General features: G+C 40.1%; 1 protein-coding gene across 1 annotated transcript; it reads left to right on the forward strand.

The window, feature by feature from the left end:
- Window positions 1–1,788: 1,788 nt before the first annotated feature.
- RBM24 (RNA binding motif protein 24) lies at window positions 1,789–23,113 on the forward strand. Its single transcript, XM_014075003.2, has 5 exons — window positions 1,789–2,052; window positions 2,176–2,424; window positions 3,683–3,806; window positions 9,086–9,140; window positions 20,344–23,113. The coding sequence occupies exons 2-5, from the start codon at window positions 2,257–2,259 to the stop codon at window positions 20,681–20,683; spliced, it is 687 nt and encodes a 228-aa protein (XP_013930478.1). The 5' UTR covers window positions 1,789–2,052; window positions 2,176–2,256; the 3' UTR covers window positions 20,684–23,113.
- The last annotated feature ends 1,265 nt before the right edge of the window (window positions 23,114–24,378 follow it).

Raw genomic sequence — 24,378 nt, forward strand, 5'->3', positions numbered from 1 at the left:
GGGCTCCCTCTTCCTTCTCTGTCTTTAGCGCATCTGATGGGCTTGGACAAGGGCTGAAACTGATGTTCCCCATTGGGAAAGGCCATTGCAGGTTGCCTCACTTTTTCATTTGGTGGATGTGTCCATTTCCCTTTCCTCTTTGACAGATTGGGGGGGGGTAGGAAAGGGCAAGAAGCGTCTCCTTAAGATTAGGACGCGGGTGGGGAAAGCTGCTACCGATTCTGCCTGCTCCTCCTTCGTGGCACGACATAACCGCGAACGTCAAAAGCGCGCCGACACCGCGGCACTAAAACCGCAATGTCAAAAGCGCGCCGACAACAACACGCCGACAACAGCGCGCCAACAGAAGCGCGATTTAACTTAAGGTAAGGTTTAGGGTTAGGGTTAGGGTTAAGTTTAGGGTTATTTTTAGGGTTATGTTACAGCGCGCTTCTGTTGTCGCGCGATTTTGACGGCACGGTTTTGTCACCCGCGCTTTTGTGGTGGAACCCTCCTCCTTAGCCATTGCGTCCTTGTGTTGACTGCACAGCCTTCCCCGCTCTCCTTCCCTGGAAGAGAGAGTGGGGTGGGGGGGCAGGATAGTAGGAGAACTAAGGCTCTTTACCCAAATTGCCATCTCTGCCCACTCACACTCCAAGCAGCGCCCCGAGAAGGGCAGCTCGGCTTCTCTCTGTCGGCTAAGGCTGAGGAATTCGTAGGCCCCGTTGGAAGAGAGTGTGACCCGTCAAAAGCGCGAACGTCAAAAGCGCACCGACAACACCGCGGCGTTAAAACCGCGATTTCAAAAGTGCGCCGACAACAACGCGCCGACAGAAGCGCGATTTCATTTAAGGTAAGATTTACAGTTAGGTTTAGGGTTAGGTTTAGGGTTAGGATGAGGGTCAGGTTTAGGGTTAGATTTAGGGTTAGGTTGAGGGTTAGGATTAGGGTTAGGATTAGGGTTAGATTTAGGGTTAGGTTGAGGGGGTTAGGTTTAGGGTTAGATTTAGGGTTAGATTGAGGGTTAGGGTTAGGGTTAGGGTTAGATTTAGGGTTAGGTTGAGGGTTAGGGTTAGGTTTAGGGTTAGGTTTAGGTTTAGGGTTAGATTTAGGGTTAGGTTGAGGGTTACGTTACAGCGCGCTTCTGTCGGCGTGCTTTTGTCGGCCCGCTTTAGGGCTAATTAGTCGCTCATTCGTCGCACGGTTTTGTCACCGTGCTTTAGACACCGCGGTTTAGTCAGGCGCGCTTTTGTTGTGCGCGCATTTGTGGTGGAACCGAAGAGAGTTGCCGGCCAACGCCAACCAACGGGGAAATTGGGAGCCCAGCGCGCCTGTGGGCACCAGATAGGGGAAGGGTGGCCCTATGTAATCCCCGCCTCCTTCTCCTCCTCAGGGCTGCCCGAGGTCCAACTTCTGCGCCCCGCCATGCGCCTTTTGGCGCTCGCTCTTCAGCGAAGCGGGGCGCGGGGAGGGGGGGGGCTGAGGACTCCGCCACGGACGCCCAAAGAAGGCTACGCCGTGTGAGCTTTTCCAGGGAAGGCGGAGAGAAGGCGAGGCAGAGCTCCCGTTGGGCAGCGCCCTCAGCCAAGCCACGGGAACGACCCGAGAGGCGCTCGCTTTTCCTCCCTCAGCGCGCAGGTGGCCAGGCCGTCCGGCCGCTTCCTCGCTCTCTCTCGGTCTCTTTTTCCCCCCCACAAGTCCCCGCAACCCGGGGTTTTTATAACCCTGCCGGCTTCTCTCCCAGAGAAGGGACCAATAACCGGAGGGAACCCCGCCTTGGCTTACCCGCCCCCTCCGAGGGGGGCGGGGAAGCGGGAGCGGCGTGTTGGAGAGGGGCGGCAGCGGAACGGGGAGCTGACGCGCGCGTGTGACATTTGGCCAGAGAGCCTTCGCCGGCGGAAGACTTCCCGGCACTTTCCTCGCCCCCCGCACCGTCTACCTCAAGGGCATCGTCCGACGAGGCTTCCCGGTTTGCCCTCAGAGCCGCTCGGCGCGGGAGAAAGGCAGGTTTCCTGTTCGGCGAAAGGGACTTGCTGCTGCTGGTGCGCGGCTGGGCAAAGCGGACTCTGGACGGTGAGAGAGAAGTTGCTTGGAAGCGGGGCAGTTGGCGCCTTTAGCAGCCGGAGGAAAGAGGCTTTCCCCTCCCTTCTCTCTCCCCTGACTTTCTTTTCCTTCCTTTTGTTGCTGGTCTTGTAGCCGGGGAGAGATTCTCTCTCTCTCGCTCCCTCTCTCTCCCTCTCTCCCTCCGTCTCTCTGTCTCTCTCTCGGGGGGAAAAGATGCACACGACGCAGAAGGACACCACGTACACCAAGATCTTCGTCGGGGGTCTGCCCTACCACACCACGGACTCCAGCCTCCGGAAGTATTTCGAGGTCTTCGGCGACATCGAAGAAGCCGTGGTCATCACCGACCGGCAGACGGGCAAATCCCGGGGATACGGATTTGTAAGTTAGAAGGGACCCGCCGGGGGTGGATGGGGTAGATGGGGTGGTGAGGGTGATCGCTGAACAAGGGCGGGAGGGAAGACAGAGACGGAGAGTGGAGAGGACAGTAATCCCGCAGCCTCGGTCTCTCTTCCCCCCTCCAAAAGGGGGCTTGAAAAGATGGTGATTATTCGGTTGAATGGTACAGAAGGCAAAGTTACCAACGGTAAATTTCCTCCAAACTTAAGCAACGTGTAAACAAGGCACTGGAAAAACAACCTATGTATCGAGTGGGGGGGTGGGGTGTCCCACAATGAATACCGACCGACTACAATGTTGCGGGGATATTTAGAGGGTGTGGGGGGGGGCATACTTTCTTCTTTGAAGAGTTTGCTGTGCGTGCTGCGTGCTATGGATATTTTGCTTCGTGCCTGTATAAGAAAACTTGCTTAATAAAGTTTTGGCATTGGATGAAGCCAGCTGGCTGCAGACTGATAGGGACATGTTCATATTTTTATCTCCGCTGGCACATGCTACTGTGTCACTGCAAACTTTCTGTGCCTCTGTTTCGGGAAACAGAATGCTTCGAATAGAACTGGGTTTTTAAAAAGTGTTTATTGTATTAATTACAGAGAGAGAGAGAGAGACAGAGAGAGAGAGACAGAGAGAGAGAGACAGAGAGAGTGAGAGACAGAGAGAGAATGAGAGACAGAGAGAGAGACAGAGAGAGGGAGAGGGAGAGAGAGAGAGAGAGACAGAGAGAGGGAGAGGGAGAGAGACAGAGAGAGAGACAGAGAGAGCGAGAGACAGAGAGAGAGACAGAGAGAGGGGGAGAGACAGACAGAGAGAGGGAGAGAGACAGAGAGAGAGACACACACAGAGAGAGGGAGAGGGAGAGAGACACAGAGACACACAGAGAGAGGGAGAGAGACAGAGAGAGAGAGGGAGAGAGAGAGAGAGAGAGAGTCTCCAAAATTCGGACATTGAAAGATACTGCCTAGTTGTATTTTCATTTGGATGCCGGGAGTTTATTTGTTTGTTTATTTAATAGGCCACCCAAACACCTGCGGGCAACTTACAACTAAACAGCCAATATATAAAAGAGTACAACCAACTATAAAGCAAAATACCGAAACAAAACCAGAACAAAACAAAAAGAGAAATCCCTGACCGTTCTAATCTGAAAGAGTCCACCAGAAAGACTATTGTTTTACAATATCTGGAAGGTTGTTTTGAGGGTCACCGTTTTTTTGATACCCTTTGCTGTTTTATTATCAAGGTAACCATGGCTGATCGAGCTGCTGCTGAAAGGGCCTGCAAAGATCCTAATCCAATCATTGATGGCAGAAAAGCTAACGTGAATCTTGCCTACCTGGGAGCAAAACCAAGAATTATGCAGCCAGGTAATCACGGTGATTATTTATCTTCTAATTTTAGAATGAGTGGTTTTGCAAATGAACAGCCAAAAGTTCTCAAAAGAACATAGTCCTGAAGCATTTTATCATCACCCGATTCTGTGATTTTTAATTATGGCCAATTCATGTTAAGGATACTTTGTGTCAACGCAGTAGGTATTACTGGTTCAAATGTAAGAATTATGTCCAAGAGTCATAATGTCATGTGATTTTGCAGAATGTGGGGCAGGGCTTCCTAGAGCTGACATAAGACATTTGGAGCAGAAGATGAAAGGGGGATAAGTTACTTCTTCCCAAGGTATATGTACCTGCTCTATGTAGGAAATATGGACAACGAAACAGCCAGAAAACTTTCCTTATTAAAAAAAAATTGACTGTCCCTTTGCCTTGCTATGGAAACCTTTCCTGTGCACACAGGGAAGGTTTCCATAGCACTTAACACAGTCCCTGTGTGCACTAAAAGTGTAGTTCTAGTTGTCTAAAGAAGTTCTTGCACAGTCCTTTTCTAAACACTTGATTGATAGAAGTCCAAGAAACAGAAAGTGGAAATTTAGGAAGCACCAACTTGAGAATGTAGAAAATAACATCTGCCTCATGCAATATCTAGTAGTTTCTGTAGATTATGCCCTTAAATAATGCACAAAGGATTATGGTCTCTATATATTACAGGGAGAGATTAATGTATATAGCAGTTCTTTCATATATTCAACTTTCTTCCTTTTTGGTGAGTCAGCTACATGTGATGTCCTCCTTTAATTGAAGAGTCTAATTTATTAATGGGACTAATTATTTAATTGATCAGAGATTCTAATTAAATGGAGAATCATTTTGTTGTATGTGACTCGGAATATAAATTTTCTTTTAATATCAGATTTAATATTCCTAGTACAATATTTGCCTGCATCAGTAGTCAACTTTTGATTTCTAAGAATCATCAAAAGCAAAATGCTTCAAAATGAAACTTGGAATAGCTTCCAGATTTTTATTTTGCATTTACAACAATAGTCAGCAACATGTTCTGGCACCATATATAACACCGTAATGTCTCGTAGGCACTTCAGAAACCCGTGACCCGTCAAAAGCGCGGACGGCAAAAGCGCGATCGACAAAATCGCGCCTTTGACGTCATCACAGCGCGACGAAAAAGATCGAAAAATTCAAATAAAAATTAATAAAAATTAAATTAAAGCAAGCCGATTCACATAAAGGTAAGGGTTAGGGTTAGGGTTAGGGTTAGGTTAAGGGTTAGGGTTAGCTTTAGAGCGTTAGCGTTAGCGTTAGGGTTAGGATAAGGGTTAGCGTTACGTTTTTCGTTACTTTAACGGTTAGGTTTAGGGTTAGGTTTAGGGTTAGGTTAAGAGTTAGGGTTAGGGTTAGGTTTAGGGTTAGGTTTGGGGGGGTTAGGGGAAGGTTTTAGCTTTATTTTTACATTTTTTCGATCTTTTTCGTCGCGCTTTGATGACGTCACAGCGCGCTTTTGTCGAGCGCGATTTTGTCCTACGCGCTTTTGTGGTGGAACCCAGAAACCAACTAAATTCTGTAAAAATCAAGAATTTGCCTAATTGCAATAACTTTTGATTCATAAGTTTATATTAATTTCTGGAGCAACAGACATCGTTGGTGTGTGTCATTTCTGTGTTGCCAAGGCTAACTTCCTGAGTTATTTTAGTTGCTTATTATTTGATATTTCTTTTTTTATCAACGTTGTATTCCTGAAATACTATGCTCTTTTTTTCCCAGCCAACTTATTTATGGAAGGTTTTTTTTTTTTCATTACTAAAATCAGCCTCCAAACAAGATCAACATGTTTTCTGTTCATCATTGAGGTAACTAGGAATAACCATGGTCAACCTCTACCCCACATGTATACATTTAAAACTCAAGATAAACGATTTGAAATTAAATAGTGGAGTTTAGGGATCTGTCAGGAAAATGAACAAATTATCACTAAAATTCAGTGGGTATAGACTTTTTAATAAAGTCACATGTATGTTCTCTTTAAACCAGGGGTTGCAACCTTAAACACTTATTTACACCTACCATAGAATCTCCTCTTAGCACGGCGTCCTTTTTCCTCTATGTGTCCTAACTGAAAGCCCTATCAATTGTGGAATTGACCGTCCACAGGGAGCCACAGCAGAGGGATGAAAGAGCCACAGGTTGCTGACCCCTGCTTTAAGCCTGTTATTCCTACTGAAAGCACAAAGTCATCCCCACTTACGTAGAAAATTACAGGTTTAATTCTTTTGCATCGATAAATCCTTTCGGTTATAGTTATTCACTATAAAAATATTACGGAATTGTCTAGAAATCACATAGGATGAATGTGTTCACAAGATGGCCACCCTGTTGCCTTCTGCTTTCTAACTTACCTCATTTCTGTTGATTTTAATATATATAATGTTTTAATATTTTCTATTTTTTGCTTTTTTATGCTATAAGTCAGTGTTTTTCAACCTTGGCAACTTGAAGATGTCCGGACTTCAACTCCCAGAATTCCCCAGCCAGCATTCGCTGGCTGGGGAATTCTGGGAGTTGAAGTCCGGGCATCTTCAAGTTGCCAAGGTTGAAAAACACTGCTATAAGTAATCCAAAGTTGCTTGACAGTGAAATGGGCTTCATGCAAATTTAATGAATAAATAAAAACAAAAATGCAAACTTAAAGACTTTTATTATGAATACTAAAACTACATGAAAGCTAAAAATAGTCCATTATTTTGTCTTTATATTTAAGTTCTAAACTAAGAAATGCCTTCAACTATTATGGGAATATATAGTATTGTATGTGTATCAGCTTTTAGCATTGATTCAGTTCAGACTTTAATTCAACCCCTTGTTCATTTTTTTTGCTGTATTGGTATGTTGCTCATTCTATACCACAGTTATCAATCTGGAGTAATTGATCCCATGAATTGCTAAAACAGAATTAGAACCCATTCATTTGATACACATCTGCAAGCCATGGTTTCTGCAAAGTATGATTTGGCATGGTGAATTACCAAGTAATTTTTATGAAACAAAATTGCCTAAATTGAGGGAATAATAAACTGTAGTATATTACAGTTAAATAAATGCAAATGACATTAATTTAAATTTGCTTTTTATCCTATTAACACAGGTCTGGAGCATTCAAATATAGCATTAGCTTGGAAAAAAGTTTTTTACTTCTGGTTTAGTTAATGGTTTATTAAAACAAACTAGGATCAAACCAACTTGGTACAGATAAAGGTTTCCAATCTTCCAGCCTCAACTAAGAGATTGGGAACATGAATATCCCTTTTTTATCTTGTCCTTCCGTCATTGGTTTTAACTATGATATGGCATTGCCTCTTCACAGTCAACAAGTAACCAGATTAACACATAATATAATTCAGGCTCAATCAGTTATTTTGCAAAACTTCCTTTAGTTAGAAAAAGACAACATAGATCATACCAGTGCAACTCCCAATTACACAAGAGTCATGCACAACAGCCCAAAATAGCATCAACGCACCCCAAAAATTCTGCATTCCAGCAGATGATCTTGTGAGATTTCACACATGGCCGCTGTAGGCTCATGGAATTTCAGTAGAAATGTTTTGAAAGAAAAGTTTTGGGGAAGGTAGGCAAGAGTTCCCAGGGCTGCCAGCCATCTGACAAAATTGTTAACTTATTCCCTTTACCATATTTAAAGCAATTCCTAAAAAGGGCAGCAGAAACTTATACAAAAACATCCGTACAAAAATAATCAAATACAAAGACCAAGTTTAGGAGACTGTGAACATTATGTCTGCCCCAAAATGTAATGATCTATGAGAAATAACAACTCTTTTATCTTGAGGTATAATATTATTAATATTGCTGAAAGGAAAGATTACTATTAAGGCTGTGAATGCTTCAAAAATGATTCAGAAGCAGCGCAGTACCTTTCTGCTATTTGGTAAAGCAGCCTGATTTCCCCCCGTTTTTTAAATATGGGGCGGGGGAGGTTCGGTGTGGTTGACTCATGCTGAGCTTGTTGATTAGAACACTGGCAGCCTAGGTTCGAGAGCCCAGCACCACAGAATAGGGTGAGCTCCCATCCTTACCCTAGCTTCTTCCAACTTAGCACTTCGAATACATGCAAATGTGAGTAGATAAATAGGTACCCCTTCAGTGGGAAGGTAACAGCATTCCATGATGTCATGCTGGCCACATGACTATGGAAATGTCTTCAGACACCACTGGCTCAATGACCTTGAAATGAGCACACGCACACACCGCTATAGTCGGCAATGAGTAGGAGTAAAATCCGCAGGGACTCTTATTTTTTATGTATGTGGGCTTCCCCCAAAAAATGGCTGCTGTTGTTGTAAGAGTGTATTAACTTTAATAAGCTGACTAGTTAAAATTACAGGCTTTATTTCACACATGAAAAAAGGTTTGAGTTTCAGTGAATTATTGCTACATTTATTTGCTGCCCACCTTGGGGTTCGAGGCGAATAAAAGTGAGAATCTATTTGCACAAGCTGGAAAATTGTTCTTACAAATTATTTTCAAACTAGGCAAAGACTCAATAAAGGAGAATATTTGTAACTCAAGAGTTACAAGAAACATCTGCAAGAAAACAACCACGTTCAGAGAACACTAAGGATCCTTTATGCAAGAGTCTTGTTACTATTTTACACTCTGTGGTATATACCAGCCATATTAATAATTTTTGGGTCATGTTCAATCATGTATTTTTAATATTGGAAGCAGCTAAATAACGTAATTATTGTCTGGCCTCTGTGCCTCGAAAACCAGGATTATTTATTTATTAAATGAAACAAAATGCATTCATGTATAAAACATTTTCATGAAAGGTAAGTGGACTGAGCCGAGGTGGTGCAGTGGTTAAATGCAGCACTGCAGGCTACTTCAGCTGACTGCAGTTCAGCAGTTCGGCTGTTCAAATCTCACCGGCTCAGGGTTGACTCAGCCTTCCATCCTTCCGAGGTGGGTAAAATGAGGACCCGGATTGTTGTTGGGGGCAATATGCTGACTCTGTAAACCGCTTAGAGAGGGCTGAAAGCCCTATGAAGCGGTATATAAGTCTATTGCTATTGCTACATTTTACCTGCTTTTCTTTAAGAACAATCCCAGGAATAGTATTTATTAAGAGTATAAATCTGCAACGCTTTGGTTTTTGATGTGGAAGTCCCATTTAATTTCATAGACTTTAATTCTCCTTAGAGAGGTAAAAGATTGCCAACACAATGCAACAGAAGGAGTATCAGTATACAGAATGTGCTTTGTTTTGGTGTTAGGTTTTGCCTTTGGGGTTCAACAGCTCCATCCAGCCTTAATCCAGAGACCCTTTGGGTAAGTCCTCTCTAAACCTGTTGTTGTGGGGTTTTTTTGCAGTGGGAAACAAATAGTGTATACTTGTTAATGTCCTGTAATGTGACTTCTGGCAATAAAATTATTACTTTTTTTTCCTCCAAATATGCAGATTTAAAATGCCCTCGCTTCCTTAATGGTTTTCCAATAAGCGTTAAAGCTGGGGTGAATGGGTGCACAGCACCTTGCACTGTGAAGCAGTCCTGTGCTGATAAGATAATGTGGGGAAACCAGGTTCTGCCTGTAATCAACACTCCAGTGTACCCCCCAACAATATATTTTTCTTTCTTAAGCTAAACTCAATGTTATTTATCTCTTTCTAATCTGACAGGGATCGTTTACAGTTAAGATAACTGATGAGAAGGATATGAGGTGGAATAGTTCTGTTTGGAATTAAACTCTGTAACCAGTAGACTCAAAACACACACAAACAAGCTAAAATGGTGATTAACGATGCATGTATGTTTTCTTTCTATAGTCCATAGATATCAGTGTGGTTTTATTTTATTTATTTATTGATTTGTTGATTACAGTAATGAAGTGGTGTTGATAGCTAAACTGTGTGCTTTTGTTTAATTGAAAGAGCTGTAGTGAAAGTTTTTGGTGGCTTTTCCGTTTTGGTTTTTTTGTTGAGGAGTGTTGACTTTGCGAAGGGGAGCACAAAAAATAAATAAATCCTCTTTTCCCCCCTCTTGCTTTCAAGCTGTAGCCTGCGACTTATTTATCTTCTTTTTAACCATATTTTGTAGTGATTGCTAAATTTGTGTGATACCGTTTTATTTTCTTTTTTTTAAAAAAAAAAGAAAGCTCAACATTGCTTGCATGTTAATTTTATTTTTTTTGTACTTTGGGAAGGATGTGGAGCTTTGTGTTATTAACAATACGCATCCACTTGCACTTTCCCATTAATGATTTTGTTTTCATCAGCTTTAACTTGCAGTATTCTTTAAATATGTGCTACTTTTAATAGAACTTATGTTTCTTTTTTAAATTCAACCATGAAACTAGAAAAGGAATCTGCTTGAACTCTCTCTTTGCGATCTTTTCTCCTTGCTAATCCTCGCTAAGTAAAACTCATGGTGAAACTGGAGAACAGTTTTGAAATACTATAACTTGCTACCATGAAACACTAGCAGCAATAATTGAATTTAGCCAGCTGAAGACTGAAAAAGACAATATCCAGATTTACATGTTACTGTGTTTGCACAAGGCGCTGAGCTATTAAACTAGTCACAATCATAAAACATGGTTTACAAACTATAATTGCTGAGTTTATTTATACTGAACGACATTATGATTTGGTGTGATGTGTAACTCCAACCTGTAAGTTGATGCCCTACAGAGGAACTCTCATGATAGGGCTATAATGGAGAAGTGCAAAATGTTGTGCCTTTTCAGATAGCGATTTTCACCAATTTGCTGTCCCCAGATAAACTGACATATTTGCAGGTTTGGGGAGTGGAACACCAGAGACTCTTGGGAAAGGTGATATTTGCTGGCCTTTCATCCATTGATCATAGTTTTTGGAGTTTCACTTGATGCAACACTGGATCCAGTTTATTGCCTGCGATTATATGTAATTTTCTTGATATTTTATAAAATGCTTTAATTTCCCCAACTATTTGTCAACTTAGGGGAAGCAAAGATGTAGAAATGTTAAATCTGTCTGCCATTAACAGAAAAGCTAACTGCCTATATAGGAGGAACAAGGGAGTGGATCAGGGGTGGGTTTCAACCGGTTCGCGGCAGTCCCTGCGAACCGGTTGGTCGGCGAACCCGGAAGTAAGTAACTTCCGGGAACGGCGAAGGGCCCGCCTGCCCGCCGCAGTCCTTACCCGGTTTTGACGAGTTCTGCGCTTCCACGCATGCGCAGGACGCATACAGTGCCTGCGCGATCCTCCAAGAGTAGCTGGAGCGTCGCGCAGACACTAGTACACATGCGTGCACCGCGCGCGTGCACGAGGACGCCACCGGCCCCGTTCCAACCGAACCGGTTGGAACAGGGCGAGAAACCCACCCCTGGAGTGGATAAGCAAGATAAAGGCTTCAAGATGCCAAGCTAAATAGATTTATAATCATACAAACTCTTATTCTAAATCTTAAGCTCATTTTTCTTCTTGAATACCAATAAGCAACCATACAAAAAAAACCACAAGGGTTTCCCCCCCAAAAAAACCTGTGATATTTTAAAAACTTCATAGTGTAACCATGTCTTAAATTGGCTTTTTCGTTTCTCTTAAATACAAAACATGTTTTAGCTATTCACCAAAATAAACACCTACCTACTTCCTTAAGAGGTGTCACTGTTCTAAATCAAATATTTATACAGTACAATTCACCAAAGCAACTAATTTTATTTAAATAGGGTGAGAGGAAAATTATTTTCTATCATCCTGACAGTTGTCACAAGATCCTTTATCTTCTCTCTACAACTAGAGAAGCCCCTCCCCCCCCAACCAGGATTGAAGTGTGCAAAAAAAGAGGATTATTTTTTTTTTCCTCCCACATTGGTTCTCCTGACACTTGCTATTTTGTGAAATTGCAGCTTCAGGAAGACCATTCATGCTGGGATCATAGTATGGGAGGAAAGGTTGATTTCTCTTCCCTGAAACGTGGTTTGGCGCTAAGCCAGTCTATTGAGAAGGATAACCATATGCAAAAGAGTGGGAAAGGGAAATTCAACAAGTATAGTTTGGCATACAGCCATGGAGATGAAAAGCCAAAAACTACTTAGTCAAAGAAACTACTTTAAGTAACACAGTTGCATACTTCCGTATCAAAAGTTAAGTCCTCTAAATTTAATAGAAATTGCTCCTTAGTAAATAAGTAAGTAAATAAATACTTCAAATATCTCAAAGTGATATTTTAGCTAAGTTGCAGCCCATCAACATATGTAGGATAAGGCAAGCTCTTCTGTTTTGTCCATTTGTTCACTTTTCTACAGTTCATCTACATTAGGCAAATGTTATAGATGCTTACATTGATTTAGTGGCATAAATAGTGGTGTCATAGTCAGCATTCTTGAATATTGTGTGTTCATCGAATAAAGAGAATGAAATAGTTCCAGCTATAGAATATATGATTTCATATTTCCAGAACCATTGAACTGAATGGCATGGCGATATGTGGCCTCAAGATTTTTATTGCATACCAACTAATGTTGCTGTGCTCCAAAATAACTGTCAGATGGCAAGCATTACAGTATAATAATAAAGAAAAACAATATTATAAAAATTTGTAGGATAGGGTAAACCTCAATAAAGATCTTATGATATAATGAGTAGTTCGGAGACTGTTTTTAAGATAAATTTCAAAACATCTGCTGTCTATGGGGTATTCTAGTATGCAGAGATAATGATGGATCTTGGTACAATACCTTTTTCTGAAAAAATGAAGGATCTGGGTTGCAAATATCCAGATGACAGCAAAGTAATATAAAAACCCCAAACTCTTTGTTATCACCTAATAGTCACCAAGATGACTCCAGATGGATATAGTAGCCCTATTTCGCATCTATGTTCTCCAGTCCATTGTTCTTGTCATAACGGTTGATGCTAGCCATATATTCATAAAATCTTTATTTATTCAGTTTTATCTTGCTGTTTCATCACTAAAAAATAATCCTATTTTAGTCTAGGAACTTTTAAATATATAAAACTTTATTTGCTCAGAATTTATTATTTCTTGGAGTATATGTGCAAAATTGTAATTGCTCCATATGATGGCCTGTTGGATTTACTTGAATATAGTATGAGCTGTTCAAACAGCCTTCCTCATCCCTTCTGGGTGTGCCTGGAGATCAGTGGTGGGTTTCAAAAATTGTTTGAACCTACTCTGTGGGTGTGGCCTCCTTTGTGGGAGTGGCTTGCCGCCCATGTGACCGGATATGAAGATGCCGACGACACTTGTCAGAACCACCTTAAATTACCTCACACACAGCACTGGCATGCATAAGAATATGATGTAAACTTGTTTTTTAAAAGGCATCTTTGGTTTGCATTAAAACAACTTCAACACACGCAATGTTCTGATTGCACCACAAACGCAGTAGTCATCCTTACCTTTCACAGAGGCACTGAGTTTTATAAATATGAGCATGATAGTGTAGAATAATCATATCCAAGGAGCAGTGGTGGGTTTCAAAATTTTTTGGAACCTCTTCTGTAGGTGTGGCCTGCTTTCCGGGTCCACTGGTGGAACCTCTTCTAACCGGTTCGGTAGATTTGACGAACCAGTTCTACCGAATAGGTGCGAACTGGTAGGAACCCACCTCTGCTGGAGATGTTAATAATCAAAAATGGTAATAAAGTTTAGCTACTGTAATTTAGGGTTACTTTATTTTGGAAAATAATATATCCTTTACCTGAGTCTTAAGCTGATTTTTTTAAAATAACTTTACTAGGGACTGAAATATTTTTAAAATTCAAGATGATTTTTTTTTAATCCAGTGGCTTTCTTTTATCTTTCTGATTTCTTCATTTAATGCCTACATTTGGATGTTACAGAAATACATGGTACCTTGTGATAAAAATAATACTTTAAACTATATGAATCTGTGTTAACATTAACTTCATGGAAGTAGCAATAGCACTTAGACTTATATACCGCTTCCTAGTGCTTTTACAGTCCTCTCTAAGTGGTTTACAGAGTCAGCATATGGCTCATATGAAAGGCTGAGTCAACCTTGAGCCGGTGAGAAGTTTAGAGGTTTAGAGGTTTATTTATATGCCGCCCTTTTCCCTGGGGGGACTCAGGGCGGCTCACAATCCAAAGGAAGGGGGGAAAACAGACTTTTACATATAAAACAATACATGGTTAAAACACAACATTCAACCCATTCGGGCGGGTTACAATCTTTAGCCCTAGGCCTGACAGGATAGCCAGATTCTGAGGGCTGTGCGGAAGGTCTGGAGGGTGGTGAGGGTACGAATCTCCACGGGGAGATCGTTCCATTGGGTCGGAGCTACCACCGAGAAGGCTCTCCTCCGCGTGGTTGCCAGTCGGCATTGACCAACGGATGGAACTCGGAGGAGGCCTAATCGATGAGATCTAATAGGTCGTGTGGAGGTGATTGGCAGTAGGCGGTCTCTCAAGTACCCAAGTTGGCTGCATTAACTCAATAACCACTAAACGGTGTTTACAAGCAATAAGAAAATTATCCACTGTGGTCACCTCAGATTATATAGCCAATGATGATATATAAACAGTTTGCATTTTTTTTCTTCCATCACCAGTAATTATCCTGGTTACCTTTCCAGAGGTTGCTCAACGATAGATAGATAGATAGATAGATAGATAGATAGATAGATAGATAGATAGATAGATAGATAGATTACATTTTTGTAAAAACAAAAAAGCCTAAATGCAGACATCCTGTACCCTGAATGGAATCAGAACTGCTGAAAGCAGGATGGGAGAAGTGTAATTCTTCCCCTGTGTTTCTTTGTTTCCCAAAATAACTTCCTGCCAGCCCTGAAGGGATAGGAAACAAACCAGAGCAACAGAGATAAAAACTGAAGCAACAATTTGGGGGCTACCCCTGCAGCCTTGCTAGTTTTTCAGTGGCTGTTAAATCTAAAGCAGGACAGTGGCATGGTTGTGAATAGGTGATTGAGTTCAACAGATTTGATAAGGCTTTCTGCTTTGTTGAGCTTCAAATATTGACACAGGTTGCTTTTCATATATGGGCAGAGCAGGGAAGGGGGTGTTGACTGGCACGATGGCCTCATATATCGTGAGTATTGTCTGTAAGAGTGCCAGGGAGATTCCTGCTCTGCTTTTTGTGTCTCACACATTGCTAGAATCAAGACAGGTTTATTTGGAGGAAAACACGGATAGAATGACTCAGATTTATTCACTGAATGAGTCAGATTATGTGCTTGCTAGTAGACTTTATTATTTATTTTTATTTATATGTTGCCCACATTGAAAGATTCTCGGTAGCACATAGCAAACAGAAACATCTTGTTAATTATCACCAAAAATAAAATAATAAAATTAGAGGTAATCATCTCTAACTTTGAAATGCTGTGGACTTCATAATCTCCCCGTGCAACTTACAGAATTGGGCATTCAAGCAGGCTCCAAGTCAATGAAATTCAGTGATTTGATGCTTAATTGGATTGATTAAATTTGACTCATTTGAAAACAGGTTGGGACCTTCATCCAATTCTTCTGCAAATAATACATTCAAAGGTAAAAATAAAGTACAGACTTATTTTTAGTTAGGTTTTATATCGTGAAATGAGTAGCAATTAATCAAAAGAATACTAGAAGTAAATGTTTCCCAAATTTTCCTTATGCCCTGTCAAATTCAAAAGGCAAAATCCAAAATTCTGGAAAGGGGCTAGGTCATTCTTATCATAATAAATCTTAGCTTACTGTGATGTTACTGCTTTTATACATGACTGTCTATACTCTACTGGAAATCTGTTACCACTTAAAATATTCTGATTCCACTGCAGTTACTGTGGAAATGCTAAATGCTTTAAAGGTAGTGCTCAACTTAAAACTGAACCCCAAATTTTTATTGCTAAACAAAATAGTGAGTTTTGCCCAGAGGTGGGTTCCTACCAGTTCGCACCTATTTGGTAGAACCGGTTCATCAAATCTACTGAACCCGTTAGAAGATGTTCCACCAGTGGACCCGGAAAGCAGGCCACACCTACAGAAGAGGTTCCAAAATTTTTTGAAACCCACCACTGGTTTTGCCCCATGTTATGACTTTTCTTGCTACAGTTGTTAAATGAATCACTGCAGTTGTTGTATTAATAACCCTGTTGTAAAGTGAATCTGGCATCCTATTAACTTTGGTTGTCAGAAGGTCACAACAGGTGATCACATGATCCCGGAACACGGCAACCTTCATAAATATGGACCAATTTCTAAACATCCGGATTTTGAACATGTGACTGGCAGGATGCTGCAACAGTCATAGGTGTGAAAAATGGCCGCAAGTAACTTTTTTCAGTGCCGGTGTAACTTTGATCACTAAACAAAAGTTTGCAAGTTGAAGATTACTTATATTAGCCTGTTGTAAGTTAGCCCAAAGTATTAACTTTGTGATAGTATTCATACATGCAAAAAATATTTAGATCAATATAATTAATCATTGAATTCAGTAGGGGTTGAATTCTGAATAAAAATGCATAAGATATAGAAGTTCAGCACACACATAAAAGTGAGTTATTTTGACAGGAATAAATCCAGATTTTACAGTAATATATTGTAATATGCATGATTTCTCAAAAGTGAGACCCATTAAGGGTTTTTTTTTAATGGCTGACATACCAGTCCTTGAGCCAGCAAAAATATATATATATATGCTGGCATAAAATATGATGTCCTCACTGACAGAGCTTATCCTGATATAGACACAAAACTGGAAAATGATTCTATCCATATTGATGGTTCAGAGATTGTTAAGAGTTGGAAGTCCCTCCAGCTTTATTTCCCCACCTCCTAGTACCCATTCCACCATGTCACCCATAGATATGAAAGTGCCCATCAGTTATTCTCTTTATTATACATTGGGATAGGAAAGAACCTGGGGAGGCAGCAAGTTTTGACAATGGCTGGATAGATATTTTTAGCAATCCATCAAAACTCTGTTTTTGCCTTTCTACTCTACAAGTGAATTCAAAATGAGCCTGAAAGTTGTCTGGTAGACTCCTTTTGAACATAGTAGTTTAGCATTCTTACAGAATAGTGCCATTCCAGAACACTTCTTAAACCCGTAATGGGCTGCCAGACTCCTAGACATGGTTTGAGAACTGCTCCAAAGAACACGAAACCCATATTTAAACTACAGCTAACAGGTGTGGGAAAAGAAACAGAAAGACAGCTCTATCTTGCCACCATGCAGCTGTTCCACCACTACTGTCGATCAGCTGTTATTCAGGACTCTGGTCCAGAGAGACCCCGGTTTGGGGGGGGGGAAATGGGGTAGCCTATTTCCTAGGGGAAAAAATGGCCCTAGAAGACAGAATGCAAAGACTGAAAGGAGAATGGCCTGTCCATGCCAGCTTCAGTTGCTGATATGTAGTGAGTTCACCACATTCTCTTGGTTAGTGAAGTGCCTGCAGCTGTATCTCTGAGAAGCTTTTTAGGGTATGAGGGGAAATATTGTTTTAATTCCAGTACAGCTAAAGATAAATTAAGGCCTCCTCGGGTATTTGTTGGGGATCAAATGCAACGTAATGCCACGAGGACCCAGCACAAAATATACAACCTAAATCAAAAATCTTATTTATGCTTGATAGAAGTAAGGAAACTCTCTGTTCAATAGAGTTACTTGCATGTTAGTGTGTATTTATAGCAAACTTGAAGGAAAACGGATGCGTTTCAGTGCCTATTTCTAATGCAGTGTTTCTCAACCTTGGCAACTTGAAGATGTCCGGACTTCAACTCCCAGAATTCCCCAGCCAGCATTCGCTGGCTGGGGAATTCTGGGAGTTAAAGTCCGGACATCTTCAAGTTGCCAAGGTTGAGAAACACTGTTCTAATGTACCAAAGAAAACTACCTTTGAAAAATCTGGAAATAAAAAGGTGCAGAAACCAGCATTTCTCCCAAAAGTAAGTTCAGAAGAACATCTTTCAATCTATTGTGCAAAGATGCCTCAACCACCTAACGAGGAGCTGCTCTTTAACCTCTTGACCTCGAAGAACATAAAAGGAGCTAGCATTTTAGTATCATGACAATCTCTGCCTGCTGGCGTTTCCAACAGATGGACGTTTACTTTGGCCTTATAAAGCCATTTTACTCAGCTGGAAGCTCTTGTCGCATGACAGATGATCAAAAATAGACCCACTGCAGCTTGTGCTGTCAATCATGTGAGATATGGCACAACAGTGGGCGCCTGGAGAGAGTGCATGCATATTGTAGGCTACAGAGTTCTAAAGGGGTAAAGTTTCATAATTCTCCCACCTGTTAGTTTCTTGACTTAATAGAAACAAATTACAAGAGCTTGAATACATAGATTCATCATGATATCTAACAAGGAAACAACTTTAGAATCCATAATGATGATGCTTCTGTCAGAACAGAGCTATGACTTAACTATATAATAAAGTGATCTGCATGTGATAGAAATCATCCTTGGCAATTGATCTGTTTTTAAATGAGCATTATGATCAAATTACTTGATGTACGGTTTATATCTATTTAAAAACCATATAAAAACAAAAAGTTGTTATTGACTTTAATACCACAGATTTCTTTACAGAACCCTTAATATAAGAGATTAATCAGTTTTGCTGTATTTTTTTTTTAAAAAAATCTTAAGTGACTGTCATTATTCTGTTCAATAACCTCTTCTTATATATGTGTGTCGCTGTTTCCCCACCCAGGACAGTAGGAAACTAATGATAAATTTTTGTTAGTTAGAGCTTTAATATTGAATTGTAGGCATTGAAGGGGCAGGGATCAGTTTCAAAGCAAAGCTGTATGGATTTCTTTCCAATGCAGTAATGCTATATAACTAAAAAAAAATTTTGCTTGGCAACATCGTACGAACATTGAAAATATTTTTCATTTCAACGCACCTGTATTAATTTGGTTATAACAGGATGATCAAGCGGACGTAATCTGGGCAATAGAGGGAAAGGAAACTTACAACATTGCATGAGAAGCTGAAAGCTTTCATTCTGCATCTGAAGCTGTGTGTGTGTGCGCGCGCGCGCGTGTTCCCTGGATTTTATCAGAATTATGCAGGAGAGAAAGTTTGATTTCCTGATAAAAGTTTTAGCTGCAAGTTAAAACTTTGGAGAAGATTCTGTTTATTCCAAAGAGAGTAATAGGTTGGATACATAAGATACAAGGGATCAATCCATGTACATATAGATGGGGAATTAGCAACTTGTCTAGCTGTAGCAACGAGCAGAGCTTATTTTAAGCCATTCAGATTTATTTAGAGATTTTTAGGCAAAACATTGTTTTTCAGCTTCACCCTTCTAATGCGTAATAACCACAGTCTCCATTACCAAGCCGTTTGTAAGTAAACCTGAAGCTTTTGGGTGTTGAAAGCACAGCCGAAGTATTGTTATCTATATATATTTATGATATTTATTACAAATATCAACAATGCCCTGCTTGTGCTTCTAACGGTACAAAAAAAAAAAGGTAATGTTTAATAGTAAGGAGAAGTATGTATGTAATAACAGCAAGGTTGTTCCTCAAAATATGTTTCTCCTTTTTTTTTTTTTTTTTATTAAACACTAGATCTACCTGAACATAATTCCACTCCAGCTCTCCCTATTTCCTTCCAAAGCTATGCCTTATATAGAAATAAGGGAACTGGCACAGGAGTCCGTGCCCTGATATGTCTTAACAGGTTTGACTTTCATGGCCTCTTCAGAAGTGTGATGCACATCTACCCACATCTACCGAGAGGTCACTGTCATGTATTTTTAATGGCATCTGTGTAGCTTTCCCCTCAATAGCCTTTTGTGACGGAGTGAATTGCACTATAGTTCGTTTGACAAGTGTGATTCTTGCTGTGTTTACCACACCTGTGAACTTCTATTTAAACTCCTTTTGTCGCCTGTGTTTTATTTATGTATTTATTATTTTTTTTTAATAAGGATGACTGGAGTTGCAGAGGAATTAATGTGTGCATAGCAATTCAAGTAGGATTGCCACAATACAAGACAGTTATTGCCCTAATACTTTTGAATAATGTGGGTAATGCAATGAAACAAGTAAGAAGCCGTGTGGAAATCATCAGTATCCCACCATGGAACTAAACATGCAGGCTACTAAAATATATACATACTAAGGAAAGAGTCATATAAACTCTCAGTATATTACAATTCTTAGGGGGGGGGGAATTAGTCACTTCTCTGTGGCTATGCACCCCGTCTTCCAGCCCCAAACCAGGATTCTTTCATTTTTCTTTTAACCAATGTACATTTTAAGATTATCAGTATTTTAAAATTAGTTGTGTGCCTTTATAGCGATTCTGATCAGTGTTGTTAAGTTGGCATTAACACTGTGACGCTATTTTTTAAAAAAAAAAACATTTTCATCGGTGCGTCTCCTTTTTAGCTTGTCAGGTGATCGCTGAAATTAGTTATTGTGGCAACCCTATGCGTATAACAACAACTAAATTTGAGTTTGGTTTTTTAGTTCTGAACCGGGGGAGTGAGGATTCCCAGTGGTCTAACTTTATCTTCTGTTTTTCAACAGGATCCCTGCTCATTACGTATATCCGCAGGCTTTTGTGCAACCTGGGGTGGTTATTCCACACGTCCAGCCTACCGCTGCTACTTCCACCACACCATACCTTGACTACACGGGAGCTGCGTATGCTCAGTATTCGGCGGCGGCGGCCGCTGCAGCGGCAGCAGCCTATGACCAGTATCCCTATGCGGCTTCGCCAGCTGCTGCAGGATATGTCACCGCTGGGGGATACGGCTACGCGGTCCAGCAACCTATCACCGCAGCAGCGCCTGGAACAGCTGCAGCTGCAGCAGCTGCTTTCGGCCAATACCAGCCACAGCAACTGCAAACAGATCGTATGCAATAGCAGACGGACGTGGCAAGAAAGCACCCTTTGTTATTATTCCTATCAATTTACCTTCAAGCCTTTCGGTAGAAATAATTTAACTTTTTTAAGTTATCCAGCTTTAAAAACAAAACAAAACAAAAAAACGCTACAATGCAACAGAATAGTATAGGAACAAATACCACTGTCTTTTAAAGCATTATACCTCCCGTAGAATGAATAATATTGTGGGATAAGGTATGGTAAGAATTTTCTAAGCATCATCTTATCATGAAAAGCATAGCTAAAGTAACCAAAAAAAAAAAGCAAGCTGTTTTTTTTAAAAAAAATAAGGTGCATTTTACAGTATCCTTGTAAAAAGTTAAAGGTGAGCAATACATAAATGATCAAGTGGAAGATTATTATTACTTAAATATTGAAAGTGCTGGCTATCATTACAACTTTTCAGTAAGGCCTATTTTGTGTGAATGAGTAGAAAAATATTTTTTTGACAATCTCATATTGGGCGTCGAACAAACTAAGGAAGATGGCCCTTGGGAGGTGGGGGGAAGGGTAGACAGCATCAAAGTTATTTTCTCATCTGTCCTCTCTATGAATGGGACTATGGAGCAAGTGGCGTGGAATTAAAGGGTGTAACAGCTGCACAGACAATCCATGACACAGCCCGTTCTGGAAAGCACACATCACTTGTTCTCATTTGATGAGGTTGTCACATTCTAATCCCTCTCCCCATCCTGTTTCACTTTTAGGGAAATTTTGACTGCTACAGTCAGCTATTCTGATTCTAAAACAGGATCAGCTCTCTCTCCTACAACAGCTTTCTCCTTTTATTTACTGTATCTATTCATGGCTTGTGAATAAAGGCAGGAAGAAATTTGCTGAATTTAAATATTTAAGAACTGTACTTAGGGAATGCATTTTAAAATGATTTGTACTCAAGTTAATTCCTATTTAAGTATTTATTTGCAAAAACATAGGCCTCTTCCATGCGGCTACTTGTTGAGACTGCAATTCTTCAAAGGTTAATTCTATGTGAGCTCTATTGTGCCTTAATTGTAATGCTATTTAAAGATATATTTATTTTGAAAGTTGTACGATGCTGCATCCTAAAGAAACCCACTTTAGATGTGAAACTGTAAAATATTGTATTCATCTCATAGTGTAAGTTATTTAGCAGGTTTAGGAGTAGAATATAAAATAATAACCTAAGCAATTAAAGATGCTGACATAGGTTTATTGTCTTCAATAAGCATACCTTTGTAAGGGTATTTTAAAACTTTTGGAAAGGTTTTGATCTCTAAAATGCTAGTTTCATGATTTTCCCGCTGTTTCACTGACTGAATATCTGTTTTCTTGGACGAAAACTTTACTGTTTTTCAGTAAAACTTAACTTACTCTGAAAGACGTTAAAATACTACACATACCAATTGAGGAATAAGACTCAATTTAAACATTACTGTGCTGTATAATAGGAGCTATATTTATATCATTGGCCACACACATCCATAATAACGTCTGCATAGGGAAACCATGTGAATTGGCTGAACAATATGGGGGGGGGGGAAGCAATGGTACCCTGTTTCCCTGAAAATAAGACCTCCCAGGATAATAAGCCCAATCGGGCTTTTGAGCACATGCGCTAAAATAAGCCCTCCCCTGAAAATAAGCCCTCCCCGAAAATATTGCAATACAACAGCAGCAACGAGGTGATCATGCTTGCCTTCTCCTGCACCTCAAAAATAATAAGACCTCCCCAAAAATAAAGCCAAGTGCTTATTTCGGAGGTCAAAAGAAAATAAGACCCTGTCTTATTTTTGGAGAAACGTGATATTTGTACAACCCATGAGTTCCCTGTAAACCCTTTTGTTTGTTCATGTGGTGACTGAGTTTCAGATAAATAGCTCCAGTACTATAACAGTAATCCAGAGTTGAATCTTAAGCCCTTCTGATCTTGTTGGGACTTTTTCCTCAACCGGGTATATTAATGATAAGTCTGAAGCCCCAATCTTAAACACAGTATGTGCAAACACCATAAGAATACTCATCATATGCCTTTAGAGTGGGTTATTGGTATTTTCTGCTATGAAAAGGGGTCATTTTTTCAGTTTCATCTCTATATAGATAAACTATTGTTCCTTAGCTAGGAAATGCTGCTTTCATTTGTCCTGTGAAACTGCAATAATTTGTAATTTTTATTCTTGACCTAAAAAGAAATTTAATATTTTGGACTGTATGGGAATCTTTTTATACTTGAACAATTTCATAAAAGGGAAGACAGGATAGCATTTTTATGGATTTCTCCAATGTCACTGGATTTATTTTGAATACTAGCCAGTGTTATATAACATGACTACTGTGCATGTTATTTATTATGTATATTGCTTTATAATGTTTCAGATCTTCTAATCTACACACTTGTATTAAAATAATAAAAATGTCATTGAATCCAAACTTTTTACAGTTGTACACAAAATAAGTTTCTTAATGCATCAAGACATCTTGAAATGCATTTCAGAGTTCCCCTATTGAGTAAACAGATGGTTCATGGTTTTTAAAAGGTTGAGACAAATGAAATGTTACTTACTTTGCCTTTATTTATGCAGTGCTGTCAAATTAAATTTTAAACAAGTGCTATAACAACGCAGTGCATAATTAAGTTGTGGAATATCAGCATGCTATTCCTCTAAAACAATGGTTCCCAAACTTGGCAACTTTAAGACTTGTGGACTTCAACTCCCAGCTCTGCTGGCTGGAGAATTCTGGGAGTTGAAGTCCACAAGTCTTAAAGTTGCCAAGTTTGGGAACCACTGCTCTAAAAATTGGAATCAGGCCTATAAATCCATAAAAAAAACCACAGTTCTCATTCAGAAAGAATATAAATTTGTTTTGTCTTTGCAATTTCAAAATAGTGTGCACCTTATTGAAATAATATGCACACTCTTCTGAGTGTCTTATTGGGGCAGACAGAAATTAAACATTTTCTAAATCAGGGGTCCTCAACCATTGGTCCATGCTGGGCTGCAGCCCATTCGGAACTGGGCTGTGGAAGCGGTGAGCGAGCGTGTGATGCTGCACTTCTGAAAGCGGCACGCGCATGTGAAACCATCCCCTATCCCCTCCCTCCCACGGCCCCCAGTTGGAGATTGAAGATCACTGTTCTAAATAAATGGCCACAGATCTGTGTGTATTCACATGATCCCACATTCCAAGATTACATACCTTGTGCTACAGCAGTGGTTCCCAAACTTGGTAACTTTAAGACTTGTGGACTTCAACTCCCAGAATTCTCCAGCCAGCTCTGCTAGAATTCTCCCAGAGAATTCTGGGAGTTGAAGTCCACAAGTCTTAAAAGTTGCCAAGTTTGGGAACCACTGTGCTACAGTATCAAAAGAGGTAAAATTGAAGGGACTGATGCTATGTATATCTAGGTGTAATTTTTTTAATATGCAGAGTTTCATTACAAAACAAATCACCTCAATGTAATTATTCATCATATTATCTATCCTTCGCTAAAACGTGAAAGGCTTTTCAGAGTTGAGGTTGAACTTAGGAAACACTAGGAGCTGTTTTACTAAAAGTATTCTTAGAGTTGTTTGAAATAGGTTTCATTTTTCTCTCATTATGTATTTAGGAATTTAAAATAATGTCTTAGTTCACTGATTATTTACTGTATAATTTAGGTGTGCTGTTATTTTATTTTCATACTGCAAGCATAC

Source organism: Thamnophis sirtalis, unplaced genomic scaffold (assembly GCF_051295495.1).
Source record: "Thamnophis sirtalis isolate CommonGarterSnake01/CBP01778 unplaced genomic scaffold, rThaSir2_p1.2 scaffold_2, whole genome shotgun sequence".
NCBI lineage: Eukaryota > Metazoa > Chordata > Lepidosauria > Squamata > Natricidae > Thamnophis > Thamnophis sirtalis.